Here is a 12,448-nt window from a genome sequence, read left to right as displayed (position 1 = left end):
GAGGGAAATCCTCTATTCTGTCATAGATCATCCACAATAGTTTCTATATGAATGATCTAGGGATTTAGCATAAAAGACTGCTCAAACAGGCTACTGAGTTAGGTTTCATTCTAATAGTTTGCACCGTTCTTAATATCTCATTAAAAGTAGTTCTTTATCACGCTGTTACATATTTTTTTTAGTCGTATTTAAGTAGGACAACGTTGAGACCAAAATGTAATGAGTCGTGGAAAAACCCACAAATAGTTTAATGTGAACTCTTTAAATATCAACTATTTCTAAATGTTTTGTTGCTTTTTTAATGCAGGTTTTGATTAACGTGACTTTATCTCGTAAGCATACAACAAAGAAGAACAATGAAGGACTGTTTTGTAAATTCCACAGAAAGGGACCTCTCCGATGCTGGTAAGCCACAGGCATGAAAGCTGTGTGCGCGTTTGGGGAATATATTCCACAGCTCCAAACCTAAAGGTGCATTATAAGTCTTTCCTGATTGCCACAGTGGTTTTATAGGAGACAATACAATGAGTTTCCAGTGAACTAAAGCCACCACCTAGAAAACATTTATGCATGAATCTTTCCACCAAGTTCAACAAAATTCATTTACATGGGTAAAACTATTTAGGTGCGTCCTAGCCTAGGCATGAAAATGCTCCTAAGGTAAGCTCAGTAAGGTGGAAGCACATTATTGCCTTCAAATGGTTGTCTAAACCAGTCTTTATGGACTGGCTGACATTAAAAACAGTATGCGGAAAATTGTATTCATAGTGAGTCAGCAGTTAAAGTTAAGGTAAATGTAAATTGGGGGTGGCTGGTGTGTGGAGCCCCAGCGATTCACAGCTGGCTCCCTACTGTGGTTGCTCATCGGTTTCTTTATCCATTTATTACATCTCATTTTATGCATTTAGAATCATAAGCTTTCTGGGGTAGGATTCCTCTTTTGTGTAGATTTCTAAAGCCCCTAGCACAAAGGAAGTGGGATGTGTGGCAACTACTAAAATACAAAGAAATAATGAAGATGGTTATTACAGGCAAAGACATGATTCTTCAGTTAACTCGCATCTATTCTGTGTTACCTACAGCAATTATAACCTTCACTATAAGCAATTCCACTAATTTCAGTAGGGCTTCTCCTTGTTTGCATTCAGTTGTGTAGGTGTTTGCAGAATTAATTAATTCTTGCTTTTAGTCTTTGATAGCCTTTCTGTATAAATATATTTTAATTGTAAAAATCAAGTTTGTTTCCATCTCAGAAATGGGGCTGGAATCTTTTTTCTGGAGTAGAGGAGATGAACTGAAGAGAAAGGAAGTTTCAAGAAAAATTCACCAGGCTGTTCCAAAAACATGAGAAAAATTAGTCTTTAAGCTTTAAATGCAAAAAACACAGGGAAGGTTGCAAGAAAGTGGTACAAAAGATGGGTTATTATGTTAAAAGAAAAAAATTCTGCTTTTTATTTCACAGAATCTGCAAGCAAGGGATATGACAACCCTTCTTTCCAACATGATGAAAATCTTGAACAAAGTGACCATTTAAAGCTCAAGAAAAAAAAGTAGGTATTCTCTGAACTTAACATATTGGCTGCTGGTAGACTGGGTGTAGGGGGTCAGGGGACAGAGTTTAATATGGCTTCACTAGAAAAAAATCATCTTAATTAGTCTTTTGTATTTCCCTCTAGGAAGGAAAATGAGAAGCCAGAGAAACGGGTGGTTGGCATTTTTGAATTGGTTAGTGTCCAGTTTGATGGTCTGCTTTATATTTTCTTTTCTTTATTTGTCATTGTGAGTTGTTTATGAATTGCAATTAGTAGGCAATCAAAAACCAGAGAAGAAGCCTGAGACCTATTGATGCTAGACCTCCTTAAAATTTGGCCTGTTAGGTCAGATTCCTCCCGCAGTGTATTGGTAGTGCTGACAGCAGTTCAACCTTAGTGCTGTTGGAGGATGAAGCTCACCCCTGCTGAGGCTGATCTAGGACATATATACTGCACAGGCCCTCGCCTTGGCTCTATTTATAAAGGATTTATCCTGTGTTTGACATCTGAGGGATCTGCTCTCTGAGAGAACCAGTGGTACGGTTTTGTGTCAGTTTTCCATACAACAGCTATTCCCAAATAACTCTTACACGTGGACTTGCTTATTCTGGAACAAGAGAAATTTTATTCTTCTCTGGTTTATTCCATGTCCATTTACACTTTGGAAGAGGGTTAGGACAGTCAGGAATAAAATGTTCTGATTTCAGATTAACCACATCCTGGAATAGCTATGGCAGTTTAAATTCACATCCTTCTTTAAACCAAACAAACGTTCAAGGGTAGACAAGCCTTAAGATACAATCTCTGCTGCATTTCTACTGGTAGATATAACCCAGGTGCTGGTCAATAACTCACTCTTGTTTACATTTCAAAGGCATTATCTTCGTAAATGCGTAACTTACTGGAACACAAAATGCAATATATTGTACAGAGAAGATCATCACTTGGAAATATGTAGGACATACACTTTGTTTTTTTTCCTGCTGAGTTGGGGAAGAACCATGTGTCCTGCCAATATTCCCTTAGCAGCTTTACTGAGTACTGATTTAAAGCTGTATGGGGCCTACTACAAAATTCCTATGTTCTGGGTTTACCTTCAGTTGGAGTGTTGTTGCTACTTAGAATACGTAGGTAGAAACAAAGCATGTTCTGTAAGTCTGCTGTACTGTAACAAATACGTGAACTGTCAGGCATAACTTCTTTCTTTTTTTTTCCTCTTTTTTTTTTTTTAATGCTTGCATAGTTTTGCTATGCTGATTGGGTGGATGTCCTTTTGATGGTAGTTGGTTTGATCGCAGCTGTTGCAAATGGTACTGGATTGCCACTTATGATCGTTGTCTTTGGAGAGATGACAAACAGCTTTGTGCTAAGCGGCGTGAAATCAAATGTGTCAGAAGGTAAAAAGTCAAAATTAGACTTCTCTACGTACCAGTTATGTTTTGCTACAGGGGCTAAGATTTTTTTCTCCCCAGACTATGCAGTGGTGCACATCTAAACAGGTATATAATGAGCAAATATAGCCCTCAGTGTAAGAAAGACACAAACCTGTTGGAGCAGGTCCAGAAGAGGGCCACGAAGATGATCGGGGGATGGAACACCTCTCCTGTGAAGAAAGGCTGAGAGAGTTGGGGTTGTTCAGCCTAGAGAAGACAAGGCTCCGGGGAGACCTTATTGCAGCCTATCAGTACTTAAAGGGGGCTTATAAAAAAGATGGCAGCAAATTTTTTAGCAGGGCCTGTTGCAACAGGACAAGGGGGAATGGCTTTAAACTAAAGGGGGGTAGATTTAGACTAGATATAAGGAAGAAATTTTTTATGCTGAGGGTGGTGAAACACTGGCACAGGTTGCCCAGAGAGGTGGTGGATGCCCCATCCCTGGAAACATTCAAGGCCAGGTTGGAGGGGGCTCTGAGCAACCTGATCTAGTGGAAGATGTCCCTGCCCACGGCAGGGGGGTTGGACTAGATGACCTTTAGAGGTCCCTTCCAACCCAAACTATTCTATGATTCTATGAAAATTCATCCTGCTACAAATGACCCAATCTTTTTAATCGATCTTTAAAGGCCAGGCCAGGACAAAAGCAGTGCATTGGATGTGCTCTTTATGAATTAACTTCAACTTTGGCAAGATAGTAAGGAGCATTACCACCTTCTGTATCATCAGTTATCAGGCACTAATTGCTAGAAGTTCCTTAAAAATAAATGTGTATTTGCCAAATGATTTTCTATTTTTCAAAACCCCACTTGCAAACTACAAAACATTCCCAAACTGATGACCCTAGATTGCCATGATTTATCTTCTACATATAATACTTTCACAAATATTACTACTTTTTTTTTTTTTCCCCCCACAGATACTTCAGTAAATAGTTCCAGCTGTCCATCAGTGCCAGGCATAAATATAGAAGGTGAAATGACAAAGTAAGAGTCTTTGTAGTTATTCTGTTAACAGAGTTTTGGGGGATTTTCTTTTACTGTGTTACCCCTTGGAGCAGAAGCCAAATGTTTGTCTTCTCAAAAAGGCTTCTCAATAATGTATCACAGGCTTCAGTATTTACTTTGATGGGGTAAATGAAGACTAATTGTTGCTTTGTGTGTCTGACTTCTCTCACAAGATACAGTGGGGTCATATGGCCTTTTGTTCCCTTATCACAGGTTTGCTTACTACTACATAGGAATTGGCTGTGCTGTGTTGATCCTGAGCATCATCCAAGTATGGACGTTTTTGATTGCTGCTGTGAGGCAGACAGCAAGGATCCGGCAGAAGTTCTTTTTTGCAGTGCTCCATCAGGAGATGGCTTGGTTTGATACTACCCAGATAGGAATGCTGAACACCAGACTGACAGAGTGAGGGCTCTGTTCATTTTTTACCCCCCTAAGTATGACATTTAGAAGAAAACTGCCATTTATCTTCTATGGAATAGCCTATAGAGAGTTAAAAAAAAAATCCAAAAAACCCCCAAACCTAAAGTGGGAAATATTACAGCTCTGAGGGAGAAGTTCATTATGCTTTTCAGCTTCGTTTGGGCAATTTCTATAATATATGCATTGGAAGGGTTTTTGCTGTGAAATGCCTGACATTGGCTTTCTAATGTCCATGAAGTACGTGGCAGACAGTACTAGATAAACAGCTCTGCTGTCTCCAGCTAGTTTACAAACACTGAAAGCTCTGATGCTTTATTGAATGGAAACGAGCTTGCATTTACATCCAGCCACATCTCAGGCTGGACTCCGTCCAGTCAGTTAAAGTCTTTGGAGCTTTTCCATAGACTTAAATAGATTTGGGGATGAGGACTGTATGCCCCAAGATGCAATGGGACTATATGCATGAACACAGATTATTATTTTTTTTTCTGGATCTTAAGGTAGCTTTGGACAGAGCTGTGTCCTGAAAGGTGTAAGAGAAGCTTAAATGAAACCACTCTCAGTTCTAATATCTGTATGTGCTGGGAAGAGGAAATGGGGAAGGAAATTTGTATGAAAAACAGAGGTTCTTCCAAATAATGGTTGTTCTGATAGAATGGAGATAACCCTTGATCTGAATCTGTAGCCAAAATTAAGAACATAAAATGCATCAGAGCGCTGAGCAGAAGGAATCATTTGGCGATGGTCACGGGAGGTGAGGAGGAGGCTGTTTGGCTGTTTACTTGTATTGCTCCGTTTGGATGCTGGATAAGGAAACTAGGTCATTTGTGACCTAGTGGCAGGGCATAGAAACAACAGAGAATGATGGAAAATACAGATAATGAGTCCTAAAAAATAGGAGGTTTCTGCTGTGTTTTGGCCACACAAGAGACTAATGGTACTGTTCAGTAGCTGTGGTTAGAAATTTCACTGTGCCAGTTAGGAAATGGCAAAGCTTCTGACATTAGGCCACACAGCATGAAATGGAGGGGGAAGGAGTTAGAATGAAAGGCATTCAAAGCTAACAAATCTTCTTTTATTATTATTATTGTTTAAAGTGACATCAACACCATCCACGAAGGCATCGGAGACAAGATCTGCATATTTGTACAGTTTTTTGCCACATTTCTGGCAGGGATTATTATAGGATTCATCCACGGGTGGAAGCTGACACTGGTGATTTTGTCAGTCAGCCCTCTGCTTGCTGCATCAGCAGCAGTTTGGTCAACTGTAAGTGTGGGGATTAAAAAACAAAGCAAACCAGGAAAACATTACAACTCATGCACAGGAAAGGGGGAGAGAGTGGGAGAAACCTAGTGTGGTTTCTAAGTTGGGAGGTTGGCCCCATGCTTACTTCATGATTTCCGCTCCTCCTGTAGCTTTTCTCTGGGCTCCCAAGCACGTACTTGTAAGTCATATTCCTTCTGTCCACATACTCGGTCCTCGTGCCATGTGGCAGGAGGGTCATCGGCATCAGAGCATCTTCCTCGCACAGCAGTTTCCTCATGCAGAGCACTGGGGAAGCCCAGGCACGCGCTTGTGACCCTCACTCTTCCCTCTTAACACAAATGCCTTTCAAGCTCTTTCCATCTGCACGTGTACAATACCGTATCTCTTGCAAATAATTTACTAAGTTTCATGCTGTGTACAGAGTAGACCCTAGGATATATATACAGCTGCTACAGACTGGAGTGATATAAATTAGTGAAATGTCTGGAGAGGTTTCCCTTTCAGATAGGAAAATATTTTCCCCTTGTGATCCGTTGTAGCCACGTGAATGGGTACGGCTTGTATTTCTGAGTGGTTACTTATATATAATACTGGGGTTTTTTTCTACTTGAAGCATTTCAAATAAGCTAGAAAGAACATTAGAAGCTGTAATGCAACTACCTTGCTTACTTCAATGTCTGCTCGTGCTCTAGTTTCTGAACACCACAGACACCTCCCAGAGCAGCTACGGCACACCTCTCTGACCCCACACACATCATAGTGTAGCTCATAGGCTGTCCTCAGCTTGGGAGGAAAGTGGATCAGACATGAAGCTCATCTGATGCTCGTGTAGTCTTTCACTTTAATGAGGACACAATGAGAGAGTGAGCTGAATTTTGGGGAAATTCAGGGCACAGAGAGGCATTGACCCCCTCCTTCCTAAAACCTCGTCTTGTGCCTTGAACATTGGTCATTCTTATTCACTCATACAGTGTGAATACCCTTTCAGTAGACTGCAATAACATCTGTTTTTCAACTTTCCAGCTCCTGGCATCCCTTACTGCTAAAGAGCTGTCTGCTTATGCCAAAGCAGGAGCTGTGGCAGAAGAAATTTTGACAGCCATCAGGACTGTTGTGGCTTTCAATGGACAGCAGAAGGCATTAGCAAAGTAAGTTTTTTAAATAATAATTATATTTAAAATATGGAAAAGGAGTTTGGCTGTGGGTTGGGTTTGTGGTTTGGTTGGGTTTTTTTGGATGGGCAGGGGAATGAGATTCTCCTTAGTGTCATTTTATCTTTCTGTAAGTGGACAGCTCACCTGAAAATAAAGATGTGTAAATAGACCTAGTCAGTGAATACTGGCTACTTGGTGTTATCACTGCAAATTTCTTCCCTGATTGAGATCTGGAGTTGAATTTAAAGTGAAAGTGGTGGGAAGGTTATCTTTACCTAGTAGGCAAATGCAGCAAAGCATGTGATTAATTGCTTAACTTCTAGAACATGTGCACTGCTGTTCTGATCTTTGGTTAATGAGCTTATATTTAAGCTTCACTGGATAACAGCCTTAAGTAAAATCGCATCACTGGCTTTTATTACTTTAATGATTTGCAAATAACACTTGTAGTTGACCTAATCCAGTGTTGGCCCTAGTCACATGTAAAAAGTGAGGTGGATATGACTGACCACAAATTTATTCACATAGATATCAGATAACTCAACAAATATAAACAATAACATTCAGTATACAAATACAGGGCAGCACCAATAAAATGCAGTTGGGAAAGGCAGACCAGAAGACCTGATCCAGACGATCCATGAATCTCTTCTATATTTTTCAACTTTCATGTTTGCCCTGGTCTTGTGCGAAATTTCTAAGGTGATGTTAGCCCTAGCTTGGGGTCCTACAGCCTGCTCCTGCATTTGTCCGCTTCCAAGGGCTGAGCTCTGACTATCTTATAGAACTGTATTCTGCTTACTGGGATTTGTACTTAAGTTGCAACAATATTAAGAACCTTTCTGCTTACATAGTAAAGGCAAAAAAGCCCTACGATGGCCTAGATCTGTTGTCCCCCTCCTCCCCATCTTCTTCTTGGTCCCTGCAAATACCAGCGTCTGAAAATCCAATGGTAGGAGCTGCTTCAAACTACTTTTTCTTCTTTTTTTTTTTTTGAGGTCTAGAGACAAAACAACTGATATCCGGGTAACTCCATGCCAGTAAGGCCTTTCCTTTCCTCCATGGTTGACCAGTCAGCCTCTTCCACAGCTCCATCTGCATTTAATGTAAAAAAAAACATGGAACTGATGGCTGTCCTAGAAACACCTTCTACTAGGGACAGACAAACTCCTACTAGGGACTGACTAGGGCATTTTGCAAACCATGGATTGTGACTGCTACACAGCTCCTGAACAATGGCCTCAGAGTTAGGAAAAGCAACCTTTCACTGCACAGTGCCTCCACTGACCGCAAATGTTTATGCTTGCAAGGGACCTTCAGTCATCCTCTGTTCCTGGCAGTGGCTTGGCTCTTCCTCTGTAGTCAAGTGGTCACGTGTACTTGTTACACTGCTTAAATCCAGTTCTCATCTCCCTGGAGGACTTATAATGCTGCTGACTCGAAGGTAGGGCTTGGTTTTAAGAACACAACCAAGCCAAAACATTCAAACATATTTGAGTAACAAATACAGCATCGGTAGCATGTGAGCAATTTACATGAACAAAATTAATGCACGTTGTTCTAAGATTCCTTCCCGGCTGACTGAATTTCATGTTTTCTTACTATGGGGATGTTTTGTACAGAAAATATGTATTAGGAAAAAAGTGCAAGCTGCTGAGCATGTCACTGACAAGTAAAAAGATACACTATTCCGAGGCTATACTTTCCATAATGAACTTAAGTAAGTGAAAGCTATTAGCTGGAAATGATAGATTAATGAAGATGAACTATCCTTAGAAGAAATAATTCTCGCATTGAACTTGTCAGTCTTTATACTGGTCTTCCGTGTCCACTTGTTTGCTATGTTGCCATATTAATCAGTAAACTAACCTAGGGGAAAGATTCCTGACCTCCCAGAATGGCCAGTAAGAGAACAGCTCTGGCGTCAGAGGGAGCTCTGGCTTCTATTTGTTTACCTGCCTTCATCCATAGTGCCTGGGGGCGTTTTGTTTGTTTGTTTTGCCTTTTTTAAATGTGGAAGATTAAACTTTACCTTTGATAGGTAATGTTGATAAAACTTTTTCAAGGCTTCCTTTCAGGACTAATGCAAACAAATGGCTCAAGAGTGGTATCCTGTCTTCTGTCATGATAATGATGTCACGCTACTCAATTGTTTTCTAAATATGTCTTCCTTAGAGGTATGACAATGTTGTCAGCATATGTCAGAGCAGATTTATTCAAAGGAATTATATCCCTACTAGTCCTCTGTCAAACAAAATCTGTGTTCTCTTTGTGAGACTTTAATTGCTTTTATGGCAGAAATCCTTTAAATTAAAAAAAGGGTGCTGGGAAATATCAATCAGAATGGCATGTGGTACCTGTCAAATTAATGGTTTCCTTATCCACGTTCAGATATGATGCTAACTTAGAGATGGCTAGAAGTGTTGGAGTGAAAAAATCCATTACCACCAACACATCTCTCGGTGTTTCACAATTTCTTATCTTTGGATCCTATGCACTTGCATTTTGGTATGGAACCAAGCTCACCACTGAGGAAGAAAATTATGACATCGGCCGTGTGTTAATTGTAAGTACAGCAATGCAGCTTGAAAAATGCTCTGTAACTTCAAGAAAATAGTTATGTAAGTGGTGTATATAATTATCTCTGTTTTCTGCCAAGTGCTTGCTAAATTAGCTGTTAGAGACTCACTTGGTAGAAAAGAACTGAAAGGAAGGCATTCATCTTACCTAGCTTTTGATATAACAAGTTTGAATGGGGCATCTTGAATTCCCACTCTAATCCATGTAGAGGCAAAAGTATCTGCGCTTTTCTCACTTGTCTTGGACCCTGTTGTAGGGCAGGATGAACAACCTACAGCTGGTGATTAGGGAGCAAAAACAAGTAACCTGGACTGCCAACAAAATTCTAGCTAGACACTAGGATTAAATGAATCCCACTGGTGTGCTGAATGTGTACTGGGAAGTCCTCAACATCTCATTTAACCACAATGTCTTCTGTGCATTTTGTTGTTGTTTACTTGCAAGCGTTTACTGTACATTACCAATATGTCTAAGTTGTTATTGGTTTGAGGATATTTAGCTATCTTCTTGCCGTCAAAAGTTTGGCTACGTACTTAACTTTCACACTCAGGTGACTTCTGATGAGTTCTCCTCAGTATGATTCCTCACAGCGTGTCAAGTTAATTGTGTGTTGGTCCCACAGGTGGGATTTCAGTTAAGAAAATCTGGACTGAATTTTGCAAGCCTCTTAACTTTGGAAACATCTGGAAAGCAACAGAGAAAAATATTTGTTCTATTTGTACATGATAGAAAATGCAAGAACATCAAAAAGAAAAGTCATTCATGCCACAAAAGCATTTATCAGTAGTTACCATTCACCCCAGGAAAATGGGAGTGGACAGCAGCAACTGTGAAATGCACCTTTCACTTTTGTATTTAATTTTCCTGGAAAGGGTGCACTAGAAAGACTTGGGCATTTAACAGCCAGGCACTGGTGACTCTGTAATCACTGTTAACTGTGATTCCCTCTGTCCCCCGCAGGTGTTCTTCTCTGTGCTCATCGGAGCCTTCTCTTTGGGCCAGGCAGCTCCCAACCTGGAGAGCATGGCTAATGCACGTGGGGCTGCCTATGAAGTATATCGGATTATCAATAAGGTAAGTATCTAAGTAAGTAAAAAAGAAGCCTTTCAACCACGCTTAATTTTTTCCCTTTTTTTTTTCCCTCGAGAGACTTAACAAAAACACTCAACAGCCCCTAAACCATAAACTCTATAGATGTCTACCACTGAAACCCAAAATATTTCCATTCATATCAAGAAAACTGCCTCTTTGTTTGTTACAATGAATGTTGGGAAACCTGGCATGTGTATCTGAGATTTATGCATGAGGTCTTTCTCTAATATTAGACTTGCAACTCCAGAGGTAAAGTAGTAAGGCACTATACTATTTTTTTAAAAATGCATGTATGCACAATTTCAGCTGAGCTGGGTTTTTTTTTTGGGGGGGAGTTGGTGACGAGGGGATTAATAGTGCTATTGAAAGCTATAATAATATAAAGCTGCAGTGCTGATGTTGCTATGAAAAAGGGTTTCCACATTGTTATTATCTTGGTCTTGCTGTATTATGCAGCAATTGGATATCTGTGTATATAAAATATTTTAAACAAGTAGGACTAGAAAGTTCATGCAGAAACGGCTACTTGATGTGAATATAAAATCCTCCTATATGGATTACCGAGGGCCATGTTTTGGCTGCAAGGTAGTAGTGTTAAGTTCTGCAATTACAGATTTTCTGCTGTGGGTTTTGTTGCATTTGAAAATGTACTATGTTTGTCAAAGTAGAATTCACAGTTCGATGTTCCCCTGCATTCAGCATCCTGTGAGTAAAATGCAGCAGCTCTGCAATGGTGTACTGCGGTGTAAATCAGCAGCTGACAAAGTAAAGGAGAGAACAATGTATCCAGATGAAATAACAGTTCCAAAAGTGTAATAACCAGCAATATCTTTTAAAAACCTCTTTCCAGAAACGGCTCATAGATAGCAGTTCCAAGGAAGGCTACAAACCAGACAAACTCATAGGAGAAATTGAATTCAGAAACATCCATTTCAGTTACCCATCCAGACCTGATGTTAAAGTAAGTGTTCATTTTAGATTAATCTACTGTACTGAAATTCTGCAGCCTATGTCCATATTATTTGCCTAATCTTGTTGTTGTTCTTGAATGCAAAATGCATTCCTGCCTTGGAGATGGGACATTATTCTTTCCCCCAATAGTGCACAAAGACAAAGCCTTAGATCTCCTGCCACTGGCTACCTGCTCATCATTCTCCTCTGCTGGACAAAGCTAAGAAGAACATGTGTTGCTCCTAGTCTGAATTTCTGTGAACAAGAGCTCTGATAAACCAAATAAGATTTTTCAAGATCTGTCATTAAAACTTCCAGACTTTACACAGTTAAACTAGGAAGTTGCTCTTCCTAGTCCCTTGGTTGTTCTGAGTTGCTGTGATATCCCATGTGAAAAATGACCTGTGAGATAGGCTTTACAACAATATGCCATCAAATGGATTGAAACGTATCATCCTAAACATACATTTGGAAGTCAAATGTTGTTTTGGGCAGATGTTAAAATTGCTGTTCAATAAACTGATGTCCCTGTTCTTTGCCAGTTAACTTCCCGTAGTGCCCTTATTGTGCAGTGCTATGTGCGTCATGTCATGGTGATTACTTTTGTGGTGATACAGTTGGTTTGACCTCTCTACCATATTCAACAGTTTATAATCTTTTGAAGACCTTGATAAAGGTGAAAGGGAAAAGGGATTTGCTGCTGTTGTTACTTGATGAAGAAAAAGGTAGAAATAGAGATTTCAAATGTCAACAATTAAAAGCTGGGCATGCCAATTAAGTGGTGAGAATGGGAGAGTTCATATCACTGTGGCTATTTCTTCAGATGGCTCTTCCCACCTCAGTCATCTGAGGTCTGTCCCATCATGCATCAAACCTGTTTCCAGGACACTGGGGCTGCTGAAGGACAGACCCAGAGCTAGGCTTTCTGCCTAACTGAAGTCAGTGCAATGCATCTTCTTTCACCCTTGGCTCAGAAATCAGAAGTGACAGAGCAGGCTCTTCATCCT

At 40.1% G+C, this 12,448-nt stretch overlaps 1 protein-coding gene across 1 annotated transcript in view; it reads left to right on the top strand.

The window, feature by feature from the left end:
• The first annotated feature begins 344 nt into the window (after nucleotides 1–344).
• The window catches only part of ABCB5 (ATP binding cassette subfamily B member 5), a 35,146-nt gene continuing 23,042 nt past the window's right edge, over nucleotides 345–12,448 (top strand). The window contains exons 1-11 of the mRNA XM_009282053.2: nucleotides 345–405; nucleotides 1,463–1,550; nucleotides 1,677–1,725; nucleotides 2,776–2,929; nucleotides 3,885–3,951; nucleotides 4,186–4,377; nucleotides 5,493–5,664; nucleotides 6,688–6,812; nucleotides 9,210–9,384; nucleotides 10,359–10,472; nucleotides 11,341–11,451. Coding sequence (XP_009280328.2) covers nucleotides 357–405; nucleotides 1,463–1,550; nucleotides 1,677–1,725; nucleotides 2,776–2,929; nucleotides 3,885–3,951; nucleotides 4,186–4,377; nucleotides 5,493–5,664; nucleotides 6,688–6,812; nucleotides 9,210–9,384; nucleotides 10,359–10,472; nucleotides 11,341–11,451 — 1,296 coding nt within the window. The 5' untranslated portion in view covers nucleotides 345–356. The remainder of the gene's footprint in view (nucleotides 406–1,462; nucleotides 1,551–1,676; nucleotides 1,726–2,775; nucleotides 2,930–3,884; nucleotides 3,952–4,185; nucleotides 4,378–5,492; nucleotides 5,665–6,687; nucleotides 6,813–9,209; nucleotides 9,385–10,358; nucleotides 10,473–11,340; nucleotides 11,452–12,448) is intronic.

The sequence above is a fragment of the Aptenodytes forsteri genome, unplaced genomic scaffold (assembly GCF_000699145.1).
Source record: "Aptenodytes forsteri isolate BGI_AS27 unplaced genomic scaffold, ASM69914v1 Scaffold164, whole genome shotgun sequence".
NCBI classification, from domain to species: Eukaryota; Metazoa; Chordata; class Aves; order Sphenisciformes; family Spheniscidae; genus Aptenodytes; species Aptenodytes forsteri.
The sequence above is the reverse complement of the archived record's forward strand: the minus strand, read 5'-3'. Positions and strand labels throughout refer to the sequence as shown.